Source organism: Hirundo rustica, chromosome 7 (genome assembly GCF_015227805.2).
Source record: "Hirundo rustica isolate bHirRus1 chromosome 7, bHirRus1.pri.v3, whole genome shotgun sequence".
Classification (NCBI taxonomy): domain Eukaryota; kingdom Metazoa; phylum Chordata; class Aves; order Passeriformes; family Hirundinidae; genus Hirundo; species Hirundo rustica.
The window spans coordinates 11,313,010-11,330,132 of NC_053456.1; the positions used below are offsets into that span (position 1 = coordinate 11,313,010).

Below are 17,123 nucleotides of genomic sequence, written 5' to 3' on the forward strand. Positions count from 1 at the left end.
CCTTTTTCTTTCTGTGTTTAGGGGGAAGGAAACAATCTCAAGTTTCATGAGAAATGGAGGAGAGAAATAATCATTGCTGGGCTCAGGGGAAGGCAGGAGGGAGCTCGGGCGTGGTGTGATCCCTTGTGATGGAAGGCTGCCCTTCCATCTGCACGGGGATATAGCCCTGGACTAACCCCACCGTGCTGCCCCTGTCCCCTTGGAGGGGAGTGGCACGGGACACACAAAGGGAGGTAGGGAGAGAGAGAGAGCAGGGCAGATTAGAGGGACAAAGAACACAGACCTGTGAGAAACCAAGCACCGTTAGTGCTACTGCTCATGGAACAACTTGGTTGTCTTGAATATCAGCATAAGCTGTTCTAAAAGTCTCTGCAGGGAGCAAGGAAATGGTCACGTATTAACAGGAAAAAAAAAATCCAAACATTAGAGCTGATTATGTGAAAAATTTATTCCTGTGCAGATTTTACCTGCTTTAAAATAAAACTGTGAAGAAAACACATAAAGACCATGTCCACAATCTGTCAGCTGCACAACGAGGAAGCTTCTAAGTTTTGTGCAGTTGTTGTCCCCTGAAGTCGTGTAACAAAAGAGAAGAAAAGCCATATTTTCTGTGCAAGTTTCACCTAGGAGGAGAGAAAAAAAATACTTCAACCTGTGCCAGCTGCATTTCTCAGCATTTCTTTACAAAGCTTTAGGCAGCCAAACAGTGAATGTAGAATCACCAGAAGTACGAATCTCCAAAAAAAGGGCAAACATACAATTATATCAGAAGGCAGTTTTGGGAGATTTCCTAAGTAAATGGCTCTTTATTGTAATACTGAAGAGAATAAATTCACAGCAAATGTGTGATACACAATAAATAAAAATGTGATACAAAATTATTGGTTTCTTACTAATACTAAACAAAATATTGCTTATCATAATTTGCTTAACTTACTACTATTCCATTTTTATCTCATTTTCTTGCTCAAAATGAGCAAGGTATTTTGGGAACAGAGAGGGAGCTATCTTGACTCTCTGAGAGAACTTTGCCTGTAGTTCTAGCAGATCCAGATGAAGTAGAATGATTGTTCCTTTATTAATGTACCCATAATCTCTGTCCTTAACTGCTGTTGGGAGACTGCAAAACAGGAAAAGGGCAAACCACTGGAGGAATCCTGTTTGCAGAACTGCCCACCCAGGGAGGGAAAACACTCATGGGCTGTGCTGAAGCAGAGCTGTTGTGTCCCTGCTCTGGGTAGTGCTTAGCCAGTTAGGGCTCTCAGGAGATTAGCTACTGCCTGGGGGTGAGAACCATGGTAATTTCTAAAGCTGGTTTGTAATCACCTGCTTTCGGTTTACTCAGAGCTGGCATCCTTTTAAGCACTAATATCCCCAGCTTTCTCTTGACATCTGTGCAGCCTGTTCCAGACTACACCCAGCCTGAGCTGACAGCTTCACCCAAAGCAGCAGTTAGGTATTTCTCTGCAACCTGATGGCAAAAAAGAACAAACTGGAAAATCTAGGATTATTTGGAGGAGGCTTGCCAAAAGTCATTGCTGTGCCAGAGTTGTGAACCAAAGAGAAGGGCTTTATTATTTCACAAAGTTATGAATGAAAATCATTTGTTTCACATAGAGCTCTCCCATGTTTTGATGGCTCAGACTGGGTGCTTGTTGGGAACTGCAGTGTTACAGAGGTGAGCTGCCTTCCGCAGTGCAGAGGACAAGGACAGTGGTGGTTTGAGGGGACACAGAGGTTCATTCCCCACAACCAACAGGAGAAAAGCAGTCATGAGCCCAAGGAACAAGATGGTCAAATTCATCTTGGTAAAGAGCTTCTGCACAGGGCATTTATTTCCCATTCTCAGCTCAGTTATAGAGTGGGAGTACTGCAAATTTTTCCATGAAGGAGAAAGAATTAGTTGCTTTTAAATGTAGCCTTTTAACTAAGGCTGCACAAAACAGGCTTGGAGTGGGTTTAGAGGAGGGCAACAAAGATGATTAAGAGAGTAGAGCATCTCTGGCATGAGAAGAAGCTGAGGGAATTGGGGCTGTTTGGCCTTGAGATGACAGAGGGGACCTCATCCATGCGTATAAATATCTAAAGTGGGATGTCAAGAGGATGGATCCGGGCTCTGCTCGATGGTGCCCAGCAACAGAACAGGCAATGGGCAGAAACTGATGCACAGGAATTTCCGCCTGAACGTGAGGAAGAACTTTCCTGTGCAGCCGCCGCGCACTGGAACAGCTTGCCCAGGGACAGTGGGGAGTTTCCCTCACTCCAGAGCTGTGGTGGCACAATGCTGTGCCTTGTGCTCTGGGATGGCCTTGCTGGAGCAGGGAGGTTGGGCCCGGCGTCCCGCTGTGGTCCGTCCCAGCCTGACGCGCTCAGTGACTCCGTGGAACAGTTTCTCCCTGGGGACTCCCCACAGGAGGGCAGTGCGCGGTCACGGCCACGCGGCAGCACTGAGCCCTCACGCTCCCCGCGCGCGGCCTGGGGGATTCCTCTCAAAGCGTTTCGGCCTGTCCCCGGTCGGAGCGGCACCCGGGGGCGCGGCAGTGGCTGGAGGCCGGTCAGCGGGGACGGGGCCGCGGCGTTCCCGGGATCCTGCGCGGCGTTCCCGGGATCACGCGCGCCCGCGCTCCCCGGCCCGGCTCCCGGCGGGCGGGGTCGCCATGGCGACGGGGCGCGCGCTAACGGCCCCCGCGCGTGCGCACGGCGCGCGCTGACCTCACCGCAGCACCGGCGGCCGCAGGGCGGCGCCGCGCCGGCGCGCGGGGCGGGGCGGGGCGGGAGCGGGCGGCGCGTGCGCGCTGGGTCCCCCATTCTTCCCGTGGTCAGCGGGGCGCGCGCGCGGCCATGGAGCGGAGCGGGCGCCGCCGCCGCCGGCACTGAGGGAGGGAGACGCGAGAGGGAGAAGGGAGCGCGTCCGCCCGGCCCCCGCCCCGCAGGTACCGCCCGCACCGCGGGGGCGCCGCGGGGAGAAGCGCGGCCGGGGGGGGGGCTTTGTGTGCGGCGCCGCCGCCGCCGCCGGGTGACCGCGGGGAGCGCGGTTCGGGGCGGGGCCGACCCGTCCGCGGCACCGGCCGGGAGGAGCGCGGTGCCGGCTCTCCCAGCGGCGCGGTTCGGGGAGGGGAGGGCGGTCCGGCGGGCCCGGGGCTGCGGGGGCTGCCGGGGCCTGGCGCGGGGCCGCCCCTCGGCCCCCCGCCCTGGGGCCGCCCAGCACCGGCCGTGCGGGAGCGGCGGTGCCGGGGCCGTGTCAGAGCAGGGGTCGCGGCGAGGGTCCCCGCTGGATCAGACAGCCCAGCGAACGCAGGGAGGTGCGGCCGTGCCGCGCTCAGCGAGCGGCGCGGGGCTTGCGGCTAACGCTTGAGGCTGCTGTGCTCCCGAGAGCATCGTGTGGTTTGGGTGGGTTCAGCCCTTGTGCTTGGCCCCTTTGTGCATGTGCCGTGCTCTGCTTCGTTTATTTGTGGCAGCATTTTAATAGAAGTTGGGTCACAGCTGTGAGTTTGTGCCAAGCCGTGGGGTGGTCGTTGGACAGATGCTGCAGAAATGCTTCAGAGGGATACTGGGTCTGAGTAAATAAAATGTAATTGTGTGTGTTACAGGCGTGTGTCGGCTCTGCTTAAGGTATTTTTAATGTCATGTGTCTAAAGAAACTGGTGAGGAAGGGAAAAGCTGCCTCCTTCCCCAATAGCCTGCACGGCTGCTTGACAAGGATGTGGGAAACTGAGGTAGGGTAACAGGCTCAGGGTTGTCTGGGAAGCCTATGGTGGAGTAGCACAGAGGCTCTCCAGGTGTGTGAGTTGTTCTGGCCAATAGATCTCTCTGTCCCATGTGAACATACTTAATAAGTCAGTGTTTAGTAAAGGAGACTAGGGTTAAGTAAAGTAGTGTGTGCCAAGCCAGTGTTAGTAGAGCAGGGATGTGGTCTCAAGCCCAGCACTTGTGCCAGCATCACAGATAAATATGTCTTAGTCCAGTTTGCTGCTGAGCAGTGTAGCCCATTTCTCTGCATCTTTTGAGCAGCTGCATCTCTGTTCTTTGCTCCTTTTGATGCTCCCTGGGCACCGTTGAAGACAAATCAAAGTATTGTCGCTTGATACCTGGAGACACAGATCCGTCATTTAGATCGGTAGTGCTTAGATAGTTCTCAGAAAGGGGTTGGAAGCGCAGGTATTCGCTTCCATGTGGGATTCTGAATTGAATTTAAGAGGTTTGCAGCTGGAGAAGGGATATGTTTGAGAACTTGCAATAGGAGTCAGCTTTCTCTCCAGTAAAGGACTACACCCAAGTGCCGAATGGAACTACAGTACTGGCATATTCAGGGTCTTCCTTGTGGCAACACAGCTTGCTGTGTGGAGCAAGCCTTTGTGCTGTGTTCCTGGGCTTGGCAAAGTTGAGCCTTTGCTTGTTTTCTCTGTTGAACCCTGTCAGTGGGACTGAAGCCTGGAAGTTATGAGAGGGACAGAGGAATGACATGTCACCATGGGTGATTCTCTCTGTATTTTATAGTCTCACTTGCTTAATTTTTTTTTTAATTGTTGCCAACAAAAATAAATTTTTTTCATACTGATGTCTGCAACATCCCTGTGAAGTCCTTAGAATTTGTCAAGCAGCTTCAAAACTTTGTTTCAGGAGGAAAAATGCCATGGTGTTATGCACTTCAGCCTTGCTTCACTTGGCTGATAACAAGTGTTGTTAAAAGTGATAGAGCAGCAAATTTTGGAAGTGGAAATGTTTCTCTACTAGAGATGTTCCCCAGAAGTGCAGCTGGAGAGAGTGCCTATGATTGAATGAGTTGGTCCTCCAGGCATCTTTGAACTTCTGTAGGAATCCTGAATCTATGCTACAACTTAGGTATTAAGAAAACCATATATTTAACAGCTGAAGTCAAACTGAAATGAATTTTCTCTGTTTCTCCCATATTAATCGATCTTTCTCTATCCATCAGGCAATTTGGTCAGGGCTGCTGGATGTTAAGAGCATGAGAGTTGATGGCAAGTCTGGCCACTCCTGTAGTGATTTACAACATCACAGAGGAGGATGAGGGCAAGATGTCCTCTACAGAGGAGCTCTCAACAACCTTTGTGTCAGGGGCAGGTCAGAAGACGTGTCAAGAGGCTGGACACAAAATGTTCAGAAGGATAAAAGTTCCCTGCATGTACCTCACAATTTCAGCGTGGACTTCTGAGAGAGCAGTGTGGCTTTGAAGCTTGTGGACTGCCATTACAGGTCCCTTCTGGCCTCAGATGACTTTGGATCAGGCTCATGTGTCACCCTGAGTGTCTCATTATCTCAGGCCTTGCCTAGACTAGGGCTGGAGACCTTGTTGGCTGTCTGGATGGGGCTTGCTGCTGTTCACGCCTCCTTGGCTGGCAGTTGTAATTGAAGCTTCTCCTGGATTCTGACAGCACCAGCACACCTTGGAGCACTGACTGCCAGGGCAGGGGAGAAAATGCTGGCAAGTATAGAAAGGTCTGTCACCTAAGCAGATAAAATAGACTGTCCGTGTTTATTAATTTCTTCAGACTGTCACTTGAGTAAATTCTAAGCAGTCTGACTGTGAGGGAAGGGCTTTGCCTCTTTCCTTGATGAGGGTTGATGTGACAGTGATGTGCAGCTTTAGCTTTACCTCACTGTTTGATGGGGTCCACTTCATGTTGTGCTTTGCTCAGTTGCTCCATTTCCATCACACTGAACAGTGCTGAAGTTTGCATTACGTGTTTCGTTCAGTGGTTTGGATCTTGTCCATTGGATCAACCTGTTACCGGTTCTCAAAGCTGTGTGAAAGCACGATGGGAGCTGGTTATGAGCTTTGCACTGTGGGATACTGAGGAGCTGAGCACATACATGTTCCTTGGCATTCTGCACTGCACTGGTGTCTGGCTCTGTCATACGTGGGAGAGTTCAGTTTCTCCTCTCTTTGGCAGCATTAGCACTCTTACACCTGGAAGAAAAGCCACACCACAAAACCCAAATGAACTGGATGGAGTTGTAACTGTTCAAGTTGTAGAAGGGCAGCAAATGGGTTTTGTCCGAGAGGTTGCAAAATCTCTCCCCAAGAGATTTGATCTCAGTTCATGGTTAGTGTTTGAGTTCATCTGGCTTCCTGTTCTGCCCCTTAATCAAATCTCTGCATATTTGGCTTAGCAAGGAGGAGGATGTCCATTCTGCATCCAGAAATAAGTATGCCAAGCAGCAGCCACAAAATTAATTATTAGAGAAGCGTCATCATCATTAGTTTATTGTGAGTGGGAAGATGTAAAAACCTCTAATTTGTTTCCATTGCCAGCAGGATAACAGACTAAACAGCCTAACCAGGCCAGTCCCTGATGCAGCGTTTCAGTATTTCAGGCTTAGTCTGTGGCCTTTTCTTTACATTTTACATGTAGATACTTTAGATTCCAAGATATTTCAGAAAGCCAAATTGAACCAACAGTAATTTGCTGAGGCGGAGAGCTGATCAAAATAAAGTCAGATTTTGTCAGGTGTTTCAAAGTCAGATTTTGTCAGGTGTTTCAAAGTGCTGCTGAGCGGAAGGGAGGAATTGCAGGTGTGTCTCTGCCTGCTACATGCAGGTGGTTTCATAGGCCAGAAGTTCTCTTAACTGTTACTAGGGTTCAGCCCAGTTCGTGATTCTGTCAAATAAAACCTCCTTCGGCTCTTCCTTGTCCTGTTTTATATACCTTATACTGCTTTATATACCTTAAAGTGTCATGTTGGCTTTCTGCACTCCCGTGCAGCCTGTGCTGAGGGATTTCTCTGGCTGTCCACGTCTGTGCAGCTGCAAGTGCCAGGCTGAGTAGAATCTGCTTATGCCTGCTGTAGAGGGTAACCCTCCTTCCCCTCCCTGGAGCTGAACTGATTCTGGGTGCTGGCTTCTACACCCCCTGCTGCTCGTCAGCAGTTGAAATCCTGTGGTTGCTGAATCCTCCTCTCCTTGGCGGAGAGTTTCCATAGCAGCCCGGGAGAACAGGGGTAAGCAAAGACCCCTGTTTTGCCATGCAAAAAACTTGTGCTTGGAATCATGGAAGAGAGATGGGTATTAGCTGGGAAGCCTGAAGAGATTCCAAGAAAATAACATTTTTCTAAACCTGTTGACTTGCTAACTGCTGCTGTTGCATCCCACAACCGGTGTCCCTTGAGGGCTTGCACCCAAGGTTTGATCTTCTGTATTATTTTCCCATTCCAACCTGTCATTTTACTATAAGCATTTGTCTCTCAAGTACTTCCTTCTGGGGTAGTTCTGGCTTGGACTTTTACGTAAAACCTGACTTCTGTGTCACTATCCAGTTATATAGCAATAGGAATAGCAAGGTCCTGGAGGAGTGGAGTAAGACATTTATGTCAAACCCACTGCTGCCTTTAAATTTCAGTTATTTGGATCTTATACCAGCATGTGGTGGTATTGTTTTTTTCTTTTCCCAGGGTGTTATCTCACCCTCAGTTACAACTGCCACTGGAGACTTGCTTTAGAGTGGCTCTGGGGAAGGCACTGAATTCATACCCTACACCTGCCTGGAAGGTGGTATTATACTAAAACAGAAAGGTGGTATTCCATTTTTTTTCTTGAAGTGATGTGCACAAAGGAGGTGCTTTCCATCTTCAGGACTGCCTAAATTAGTAATCTTAGCCTGAGGGACTTCATCAATCACAATGTAAAGAGAGGTTACAAGATTCAGATGTTCTGTGAAGCCGCTTCTGCCAGCAAACTGCAAGTGATGATGGGTCACTGCTCCAATTCTCAGTAGTGTTCTACTCCCAAACATTGCTAAGCATTTTACCCACAAGGCTGTATTCTTCCCTTTCTTCCCTGTTTTTTCCAGATGATCCAATATTGCTGCTGGATTGTGGAGGAGAGGGTTAGGATGTGACTGGAAAATTTTGTCCCGCTCTCCTAATTGCTGTAAGAAAGGGGACTGATGCCACTTCCATTCTGGGATGTTGCTGTAAGAAAGGGGGCTGATGCCACTTCCATTCTGGGATGTTGCTGTAAGAAAGGGGGCTGATACCACTTCCATTCTGGGATGCCGCCACAGCTCCTTGGGGGAGCCTTGTGCTCCCTTGGCTCGGTCAACTTGCAGAGCCAAGCTGGAAGTCATAGAGCCAGTGCTGGTTTGTGTGCCAGGGTCCCACAATGTCAGAGCTGCAGGCTCTGAGATAAGGTTTGATCTCTAGAGTGAGGGACAGGGAGAATATTTTCATACACAAAAAAACCCCAAACTGGTGTACTATTCACAGAATGAAGTGTCATGATGGTAGTCATGTGTCCCTTCCCCCCCTCACTGGTCCCATAGCTCCCTAGTAAGTTGCTTGCAGTACATTTACAAGAAGGAGGCCATAAAAAGCAGCTCCTGCCATCGTAGGATTTTGGGCTGCATCTTGGCACTTGAACTGTTAAAAAGGAAGCAGACCTTGAAAGCTCATTCTAGACTTGTCCTTCGTCTCAGACAAAGTTAAAACCAAACTAATTTCAGAGAGGGGTTGTATTAGGAAAACAAAAGATGTTAAAGCTCATCACATTTTCTACTCTACTCTGGAAAGGTTACTCCCATTCTGCAAAGTGGTTTCATTAGTGTAGGGTATTGGAGTCACATTGAGGTGATCTGTGAGTTGTCTTGATTTGCTGCAGCTTCATTACTGAGATTTTTTTAAAGTTTGTTGCATTGCTGAAATTGGTAGCTCAGCGTGAGGTGTTCAGTTACGCAGGCAGCAGTGTAAACCTTTACTGCAGGCATAAGAATTTCTGTTATCTGGAGCTTATCTCTCATCTTACCCAGGCTAGGTAATGCAACTTTCACAGCCAGCATCTGGTCTAGAAGGATTCTGTGTGGGGGAGAAGGCCATAGTTCAGCCCTGGAAATCTTTCAGCTCTCTTCATTTTGGAAATCTGCTTCTGTTTTCCTGATGGCAGTGGAGTTGTGCCCGGCTGTAGGTTGGTTACTGTCTGTACTTGTGAAGATGAACCTCTTAACAGACTCCAGGCAAGTTTGAAGACTAGCCATTATTTAGCAGTCCGAGCAAGCCTTCAGCCAGAGCTGGCTTTTCTGAGGATGAACTGCTTTGCCGCAGTAGTTCTACACTGCTTTGGTGCAGCCAGCGCTGTGGGAAGCCAAAGAAACCCTCCTTTGAAGGCCTTCGAAAAGAAGCTGCATCCACCTAGGCAGCGCTTTGCTTATCAGCAAGGTTGGACTGAGAAGTGGTGGCACTGGCACCGTCTGAGGACAGCTAAAAGTTACTGGATGGGGTGTGGAAGGAGTGCATCGAGTGCTGCCAGAGACACTCGGTGCAGGGAGATAAGCGTGGGGCTGTCCCGCCAGCTAATTAGAAAAGCATGAGTTGTCAGTCTGGAAATCTAAGATATCATCTTTGGATTAGGGGAAGCTCAAGTACAGGGCAACTCTAATTACTGATTTGAAACAATCACAGTGATTGTGTAATATTCCCTGGCACTAAAGAAACATTATTGCCTACTTATGGATACAGGTGAACAATGGGGAGAGCCCATCTGTCAGTTGCTTGGTGGGTGTTTCTTACAAACTCCCTTTGGCTCCAGAAAAATGTTTCTTTCTTCTTCAAGTAGGACACTTGATGTTGTACTTGCCGCCTCTTTCTCTCAGAGTTTGAACGAGTAGGAACACTTTGAGCTGCTTTGTTCACGGCTGCTTGCATACCCAAGGGAAGAGTGGGTTTGAGTGCTTGCTTGGTGATTGTAATACTTTGTAGAGGCCTGACACCAATCCCCTCTGGGGAGGGCATAGTTGTACCGGTGGAAGCAAAAATAGTGAAGTGGACAGAGGGCCGAGAACTTCCACCCTGCAGAGCTGCAGTTTGACACTGCCTTGCTGATGAGATCTCCACTTAGTCTTTGCAGCACATGGTTTCCAGGTGCTGTGCTAATAGCTCTGAATTTCTTGCCCAAGGGGGCTTGGCTGGCAAACCAAGTTAGTTATGTGTTTACACTGCCCACCTTGCAGGAGTGGGGAACTGCTGCAGGTTGGATGCCTGTTTGTTTTTATATTTGGAAAAGTTGCTCCATTTGGCTAGGGTGGAGATCTCCTGAAGGGATCAGAGTTCTGTTGTTGACAGAGGTCTGTCGAATATGCCTTGAACTAATTTTAAGCTGAAGTGACTCTGCAATTAGGTCTTGAGACCTAATTGCAAAGAAGGACTTGTTGGTACAATTGTGCTGCTGTGTTATTTCTACAGCTGTTGGGCTACAGCTAACCACGTACACAAAAAAAAAGGCACCGAAGGAGTGTGGTCATGTTTACAAGTTGGTTATAAATTAAGCTCACTGGCTGGAAGTTGAGAGATACCTTCGGGAAGATGACTGGAAAGGACTGGCTACTGAGTGGCGCTGGCTCTTGCCTGCAGTGATTGTGAGTGGCAGCAAGAGGCTTGTCTCTGCGTGCTTGTGTCTGGAGCAGTTGTGTTGGAGCAGTTGTCCGGGGAGGTTGTGGCCTGCATTGACTTTTTGGCAAATGAGGATGACAGTGAAACGTGACAAAGATGATGTCTAGAGCAGAAGAGAACATCATTTTTAAAGTCAAATAGTTAAATTGGAAGAACTCCCAAGGATAGGCAGGACACCAAGAGAGTAATAGTGCATTTTTATGTGCTTCAGGTTCCCTTCCTTGCAAGAGGAAGATTTAAAATTTCCCGTGAAGTTATCCTAAGATAAAGTCTTACTTGAGAATTGAAAATCATGTACTTTCACTTAGCCTGAGGTCAGTGATGTTCTCCTAAGTGCTGAAAAAAATTCATTGACTTAGGTACCCAGTTTAATATTGCCACAGCATCTTAGGTAACAAATATTTCTTTATTACTGTTCGGATTAATTTATCCTATGTATTGAGCCAGTTGCTTTACTGTGAATTGTATGAGATTTTATGTTGTTATGATGGTAGTATCTAAGCTGAGTAACTTCGGGCTGTTTGGTCTTTGTCAGCTTTTCCCTTTAAATTCATCATTTTGAGCTCCAAGGTGGCATTAAGCATAAACCTTTGTATAGAGGCTTTCTGCTGGACAGCTGTTGATGGAAAATTTGGGTGTTATGCAGCACATAGTTTTGATGGCTTATTAGTGAAACAGAGAACTTTTTTTCAATGACAGAATTGGGGTAGCTTTTTCTCTTGGATTATTTTGTCTACGTGTTGAGCCTAGCCTGTCTCTTCAAGGGCAGACTACTAGGCTTGGAGGAGGATTGGAGAAAACCCTTGCTCTGGAGCTTATAGCGCTGGAGCTTGCTCCAACCCTTGAGCCACTGGGTTATTAATTCTGAATTCTGTATGACTGTTCTTGTGTGGGAAGAGGTTGTACTCGACATCCCCATCCAAAGTTGTTTATATCTGGTAACACTGGCTACCCAAAAAGTCTGGGAATAGAAGTAGACCACTGGGGCTGAGACTGTGGCTTTGTGTTTTTCAAAACTGATGTGGAGAGCATCTGCCCAGATGATTGCAGGCTTGATGGGATGCAGCAGCCATATGCTTCATTGTCTAGCAGGTTAGGCTTTTTGTCAGCTTGAGTCTTGTTTTTCTCAGGTGGTGTTTTTTCCACTTCCTCCTTTTGGGAAGAGGGGAGTCAACAGACTTCCTAACATGTGTAGGATAGCTTTTTTTTGTTTTTTTAGAAAAGTGCTACTTAAACACCTGTTAGCTGGTAGATGCAAGCCACATTGAGCTTTTCCTTTTGGCTTCCTATTACTGTTTTCCCCAGGATTCAAAGCTGTTTCTGGCTCTTCTCTGTAAGCATTTGATAGCTGTGCCATAATGTATAGTGGATCTTCTTTAGACTACAGTCTTCAAGGTAGTGACACAAATTTGTTCTCCTGTAGTGCACCATGATTTTTATCAGATGCCTTCCTTCATGTGTTTAAAAAACAAGGAAAGTGGAAAGAAATTTATTTATGTTAGTTTGTTTTAAAGATTGTTTCTTTGTAGGCAGAGACTTACAAACTCTTGAATGAAAACCACATAGAAGACAGACCTGAAACTTTTGACTGCTTGTTTTTCATGGCAGTATGGCCAGCTAATGGTTTCTGGACGTGTTGGGACTTGCCTCTGTGTGATGTTAATAAAAAATGGCTATTCTGTGGTAACTATCACTCATGCACACCCTTCTGTAATGTGAATTTTCAAGTTTAAGCAAGTTCTACATTTCCATTTTAAAAGCAGTTAGGCTTTCTTCACTATCCAGTTTAACAGAAGAGTCCCCTTTTGAACATGTGTGCAGCTTCTGGAGTCCTGAAACAAACTTCTCAACTAACTTGAAGGATTGCAGCTAGAATGTGGTAGCAGTTTAATACCAGTTCCCTGTCCCTTCTCCAGTAGCTCCGTGCTAGCAAAGTGTCCAGTGAAATGCTTCCCAGTATATGTGAAAATCCTTCCACTGGATATTTAGACACTGCTGTATGTAAGATTGTCTCCCTTAAGTGGAATGTCTGCAGCAAAGAGCAAGACCAGCCTGTGCTAGAGGGCAGGGCAGGGGCCAGTATTCAAAGCTGCAGACAGGGAGACCTGGATGAAAGCATCTGCTGTGCTTGTACAGTTGTGGAAGTGGCTCTGGTTTTGTGCCTGTTCCTGTCATGAACCATTTTGGTTGAGTATGGGAAAGCTCAGAGTGCTTCTTTTGGATTTGGTGCTAAATTGACCAAAGGAGAAACTGTAGCATCAGTAGAAACTGCAATAAAAAAGGCAATGCTTCCTTCTAGAACTGGAACTTTCTTTTAGAAAGAAAAAAAGGTGTTAAGAGTACTGATCAGAGGGGTTGTTTAAATTTTAGAATTTAAAATCAAATCCCTCCTGAGATGATTTGAAATGGTGGGAGTTTTTGTGTGTCCTTAAGATGGTTTAAACTGGGGTAGGGGTCACAAGCAGTCATTGTCACAGCGCTAACTCAAAGCTTGAGGAGCTGCTGTAGCAGCCAAGGCTTCCTTGCTGCTCTGGGGATGAAGTTTTGCTGACAGGGAGGGTGCTTAGTTACAAACATGAGCAATCCCTTCTGGCTGAGGGTAGGATTTGCCTGGCAGTTGAGGTGAGACCATCGGTTTACAGAACCAGTTTTGATGCCCATCAGCCAGCAGAGATTTGAACTGGCTGCCTGGAATGGAGGGACCTGCACTCTGGTGACTCCTGCACAACCAGTGTGGGAAGCTTGGACATGTGTGGTAATCCTTGTGGGGTTAGGGAAGCTAAAGCCCTCAGAGCTGAATCTAGATGCTGTGCTTGGTGGTGGTAAGATGTGGCCAAGAAAGATGGGGGTGAAGTAATGAACTGAATAGTTCTGCTGTGCAAAAGGCGCTTTTGTTTCCAGGGTGGGCTTCTTGTGTGCATCTCATCTGCTGTCAGGTCCACTGTGCTTTATCAAGACCTTTGTGAGGGCCTTATTTGCTCAAACAGAAGGTATTTAGATTTGTTGCCCCGGTGCTTCCAATTAGCGAACTTGTGCCTCCAGCTTCCTTCCAGCTGTTTATTGAACCAGGTGTCTGCTGCACAACCTCTTCCCTTACTCTGAGCTTGACCTGCTTTCCTCATGTTGGTGGAAAAAGTAGGGCAGATTTCTAGCTTTGGGTATTATTAGCCAGGAAACAAAAAGACACCCTGGGTTTTTATCACCCACTTCTTAAAAGAGGGAACCTGTGATGAGGGAGTGCTTCAGGAAGCACTGCGGTGATGCCACGAACCCTGGTCTGTGGGAAGGTGGAGGACAGGCCCTTAGTCTGATCCCTGGATGCCTGGAAGGATGTGTGTGGCTGCAGATGGAGGGACAAAAAAAAGTCACTAGTGAAGGGACGAGAGAGTTCCTAGGGTTCAGAAACATAACCAGAGCCCAAACATACGGGGTTTTTTTTGGGGGGGGGGGGGGGTGTGTGGTTTTTTTTGTTTGGTTTTTTTTTTTGCACAAGCCAAAAGCTCCTGAGGCGATGCTGAGGGTCTGAGTGGCAGCAAAGTCTGGCCTGACCTTCCTTGTGTGTGGCCTTGGTTGTCAGAACTTCATTTAGAGTGTGCCAGTGAGTGCTGTTTCCTGGACATGCGTAGTTGGGATGTAACAGAATTCAGCCTGGAAACAGCATGAGCACCTAGTTTTTGAAAACGGATCATTTTACATTCCTGGTGCCCCGTGTTAGTGCTTTATCTTGCTGACCAGCTGGTGACATTGATTGCTGAAGGCCAACAGTCAAAACAGGATCCAGACCTCTTCCTGCTTTCACTTAAAGTAGATAGGCTTTCCTGGTGACCTGCTTAAGGATTTTGTCCCTGCCTTTTTGGATGGATGGTAGCAGTTGCAATAATACTGATTATTAATCAGCTGTTACTTTAAGCCACGAATTTACAGCCTGTCACTAAAACTTCCAGGGAACCGACGGATAACAGCTATTGTAAAGAATAAGGTTTCTGTCCTGACCTACCTTGTTTGATTCCTTAAAATAGACCAATGCTGCTCGTATCTGACTGACACAGCTTTGCAGCTGTAGATGAATAACCTATTTTGTGACATGCTTTCAATCTTTTTTTTTTCCTCTCCAGTCTTAATTTAACCTATAATACTGTTCTTTTTCATTTCTTTCAGAATGGACTGCTGAATTGGGATTTATTGCAGACTCAACTTTACAGCGCTGCTCGTTGCTTCATCTATTACCAGTTATTTAAATTGGACTTTTAATATCCTGCCAGCTGCTGTCCACACACACATGGTGCATTGTTGCCATTCTCAGAATTGCATCTCTGAAACCCAGGCCCTCAGTAACCTTCATCGAAGAAAGAGGCGACCTCCTGCGTACATTTGTAGAGGGAGTTTTTGGCCTTGCTGCCCTCTGCCTTTCTGGCTGGTGCTGTATTTCTGAGACACCATGGAGCCCAGTATGGAGTACTGCTTAGCACAGGTGTTGCAGAAGGATGTTGGAAAAAGACTTCAGGTTGGCCAGGAATTGATAGATTATTTCTCAGATAAACAGAAGTCATCTGATCTTGAGCATGATCAGACTATGCTGGATAAAATGGTTGATGGACTGGCCACTTCTTGGGTAAATTCCAGCAATTATAAGGTAAGACTTTGTCATGTGGAATGTGATTACTGTCAGAAGTTTCAATGTCAAGTGCTACTTGATGTAAATGAAAGCTGTATAGTAGACATTCTGTTATACTGTTCTGTGAGCTGGTAATGAGACTGAATCAGTGATTGTTGTTCCATATCTTGGTAGTTGATAGTTGCTATGATATTGAGGACTCAAGGCAGTAAGAATTCAGTGAATGGTGTTTTAAGCACAAGTGGATTTACATTTGGTGTTCATAGTTTGTGATATCCTGGTTTCTTTGTGTACTTTGTTAGCTCTTGGCATGCTTTGATCATCCCAATAGTTTAGCAATGTTCATGACTTCCTGCCATACTAAAAGGTTTATCAAACTGAAAAAAGCATATATAAACTACATTTGTTTTCACTGTCATTAAATCTTGCTAGACTTCTTTTGCTGTTTTCTGTGGGCAACATAGTAGATCAGTTGTACTTAGCTCAAGAAAGATAATGTGTGTATGTCTCTTGTGTTGAATTTGATAGTGTTGAGATGAGTTGGTAGGACATGGAAGTCCAGTGCCTTGTTATCCCTGTCATGTTACTTCATTTCCCTGCAAGTTTAGTGAGGAAGCCCTATCACAGCTGGGTGCTGTGGGAGTGGGGAGGGGTTCTCAGCTGTGACTTGGAGAACTTCTGTCCTGGTCTGTTCATGAGGCTCTCTGAAAAGTCTAATAGAGTACTGAAGCTATTGTATGGGATGTAGTAATGTTCCTTTTTGATAAGTGCTGGGGAGTCTCACAGTGAAAGTTCCTACAGAGCTGAGCCTAAAGATGTTTAACTGGGGGATGTACTGGAGTTCACACCTGTAGAAGTGAAGGAGGGCCTGGCTGTATAGGTTGTAAGTGCTCTGGAGCTCAGCATGCTCAATTAAATTTTTAACACAGATTTTGACTGGGATGTGGTTGTGACATTGCAGACTGTTCTGCACAACTGCATTTCTTTCTTTTCATTTTTGTCAACAAGCAGCTGTTGTAGAAGCTGTTTGGCATGTAGGAAAAAAAAACCCCAAACACTAAAAACACTATCACCAAACCACCGAAGCTAATATGGTCTCAATAGAGAATCTGTTCTGGTGGAACACATGAAGAAATTTTTAGCTTGCTGTTGTGAACAAGAAGTGTGCATATAATTTTCTGAGAGTATTACATATTCTTATTGCTCCTTTTCTTGCTAACTGGCTTTCTCTTACAAACTTCCATGGTTCTCCGTGGAAGAGTAGCCTAAGCCCAGTAAAATTGAAATTGCTACAAAATGTGCTGTTTGCATGGATTTCATGGAGCGATGTGGATCACAGAGCTGTGCAGTGCTTTGCAATCCCAGTATCACACTTTGTTTGCAGAATTTCTATTTAGATAACTTGTTCGTCTTCCCAGTCTTTTGTCTGTTGAACTACACACTTAAAATGATCTCTGTGGTATTCATTTTCCAGTAACAAATTGGTGGCACTTCTGTACTGCAGTGACTCTGTTCCAGAACTCATGCTGCTGAGCTGGCTGTTCATTAATGTGTGTGTTCTATAGATAGCATTTGCTGTGATTAATAAGTTCTAGTAAGCATAACAGAGACATGTCTCAGATGTCTGGAGGGTGTTTTCTCAGTGAATGAGTATAATAGGAGATGTGAAGCCTTTGAATGGGGCAAGCTGGCCATGTGAAGATCAGTGATGTGGTGAAGTCTGCTTCAGGATCCAGCCAAGGCATAGCGCACCCTCTTATGCCAATCTCTTTCTTTTGTTTTAATGCTTGCATCTGCATTATCGTTGCCTTTTTTCCTGACTGTTTGTGGGGTAGGGGTTTGGAAGCTCAGCTTTGTCTGGTATGAGAGAGCGCAGAGGGGCTTGTGTCATCTGATCCAGTTCATGGATTAGTGTGTCAACTTTAGGAGTGAAAGGCCAAGCATCACTGCCCTAGGATAGCCATCTGGAGAGCTAAACTGCAGTGGTCTGGTGTCCTGGTTTGGTCACAGTGGAAGAAGCTGAAATATTTGTTGTCTGTTTCTGTTTTCACCTCAGTCTCTTCATTTGAAAAAGTATCATCTTAAAACAAAGATTGAGGTAATCTAC

At 46.5% G+C, this 17,123-nt stretch overlaps 1 protein-coding gene across 5 annotated transcripts in view; it reads left to right on the forward strand.

Moving 5' to 3' along the window:
* Positions 1-2,801: 2,801 nt before the first annotated feature.
* CLASP1 (cytoplasmic linker associated protein 1) overlaps positions 2,802-17,123 on the forward strand; it is a 170,592-nt gene continuing 156,270 nt past the window's right edge. For all 5 annotated transcript variants that reach the window (XM_058421334.1, XM_058421335.1, XM_058421336.1 and 2 more), the window contains exons 1-2: positions 2,802-2,933; positions 14,560-15,034. In XM_058421334.1, coding sequence (XP_058277317.1) covers positions 14,840-15,034 — 195 coding nt within the window. In that variant the 5' untranslated portion in view covers positions 2,802-2,933; positions 14,560-14,839. The remainder of the gene's footprint in view (positions 2,934-14,559; positions 15,035-17,123) is intronic.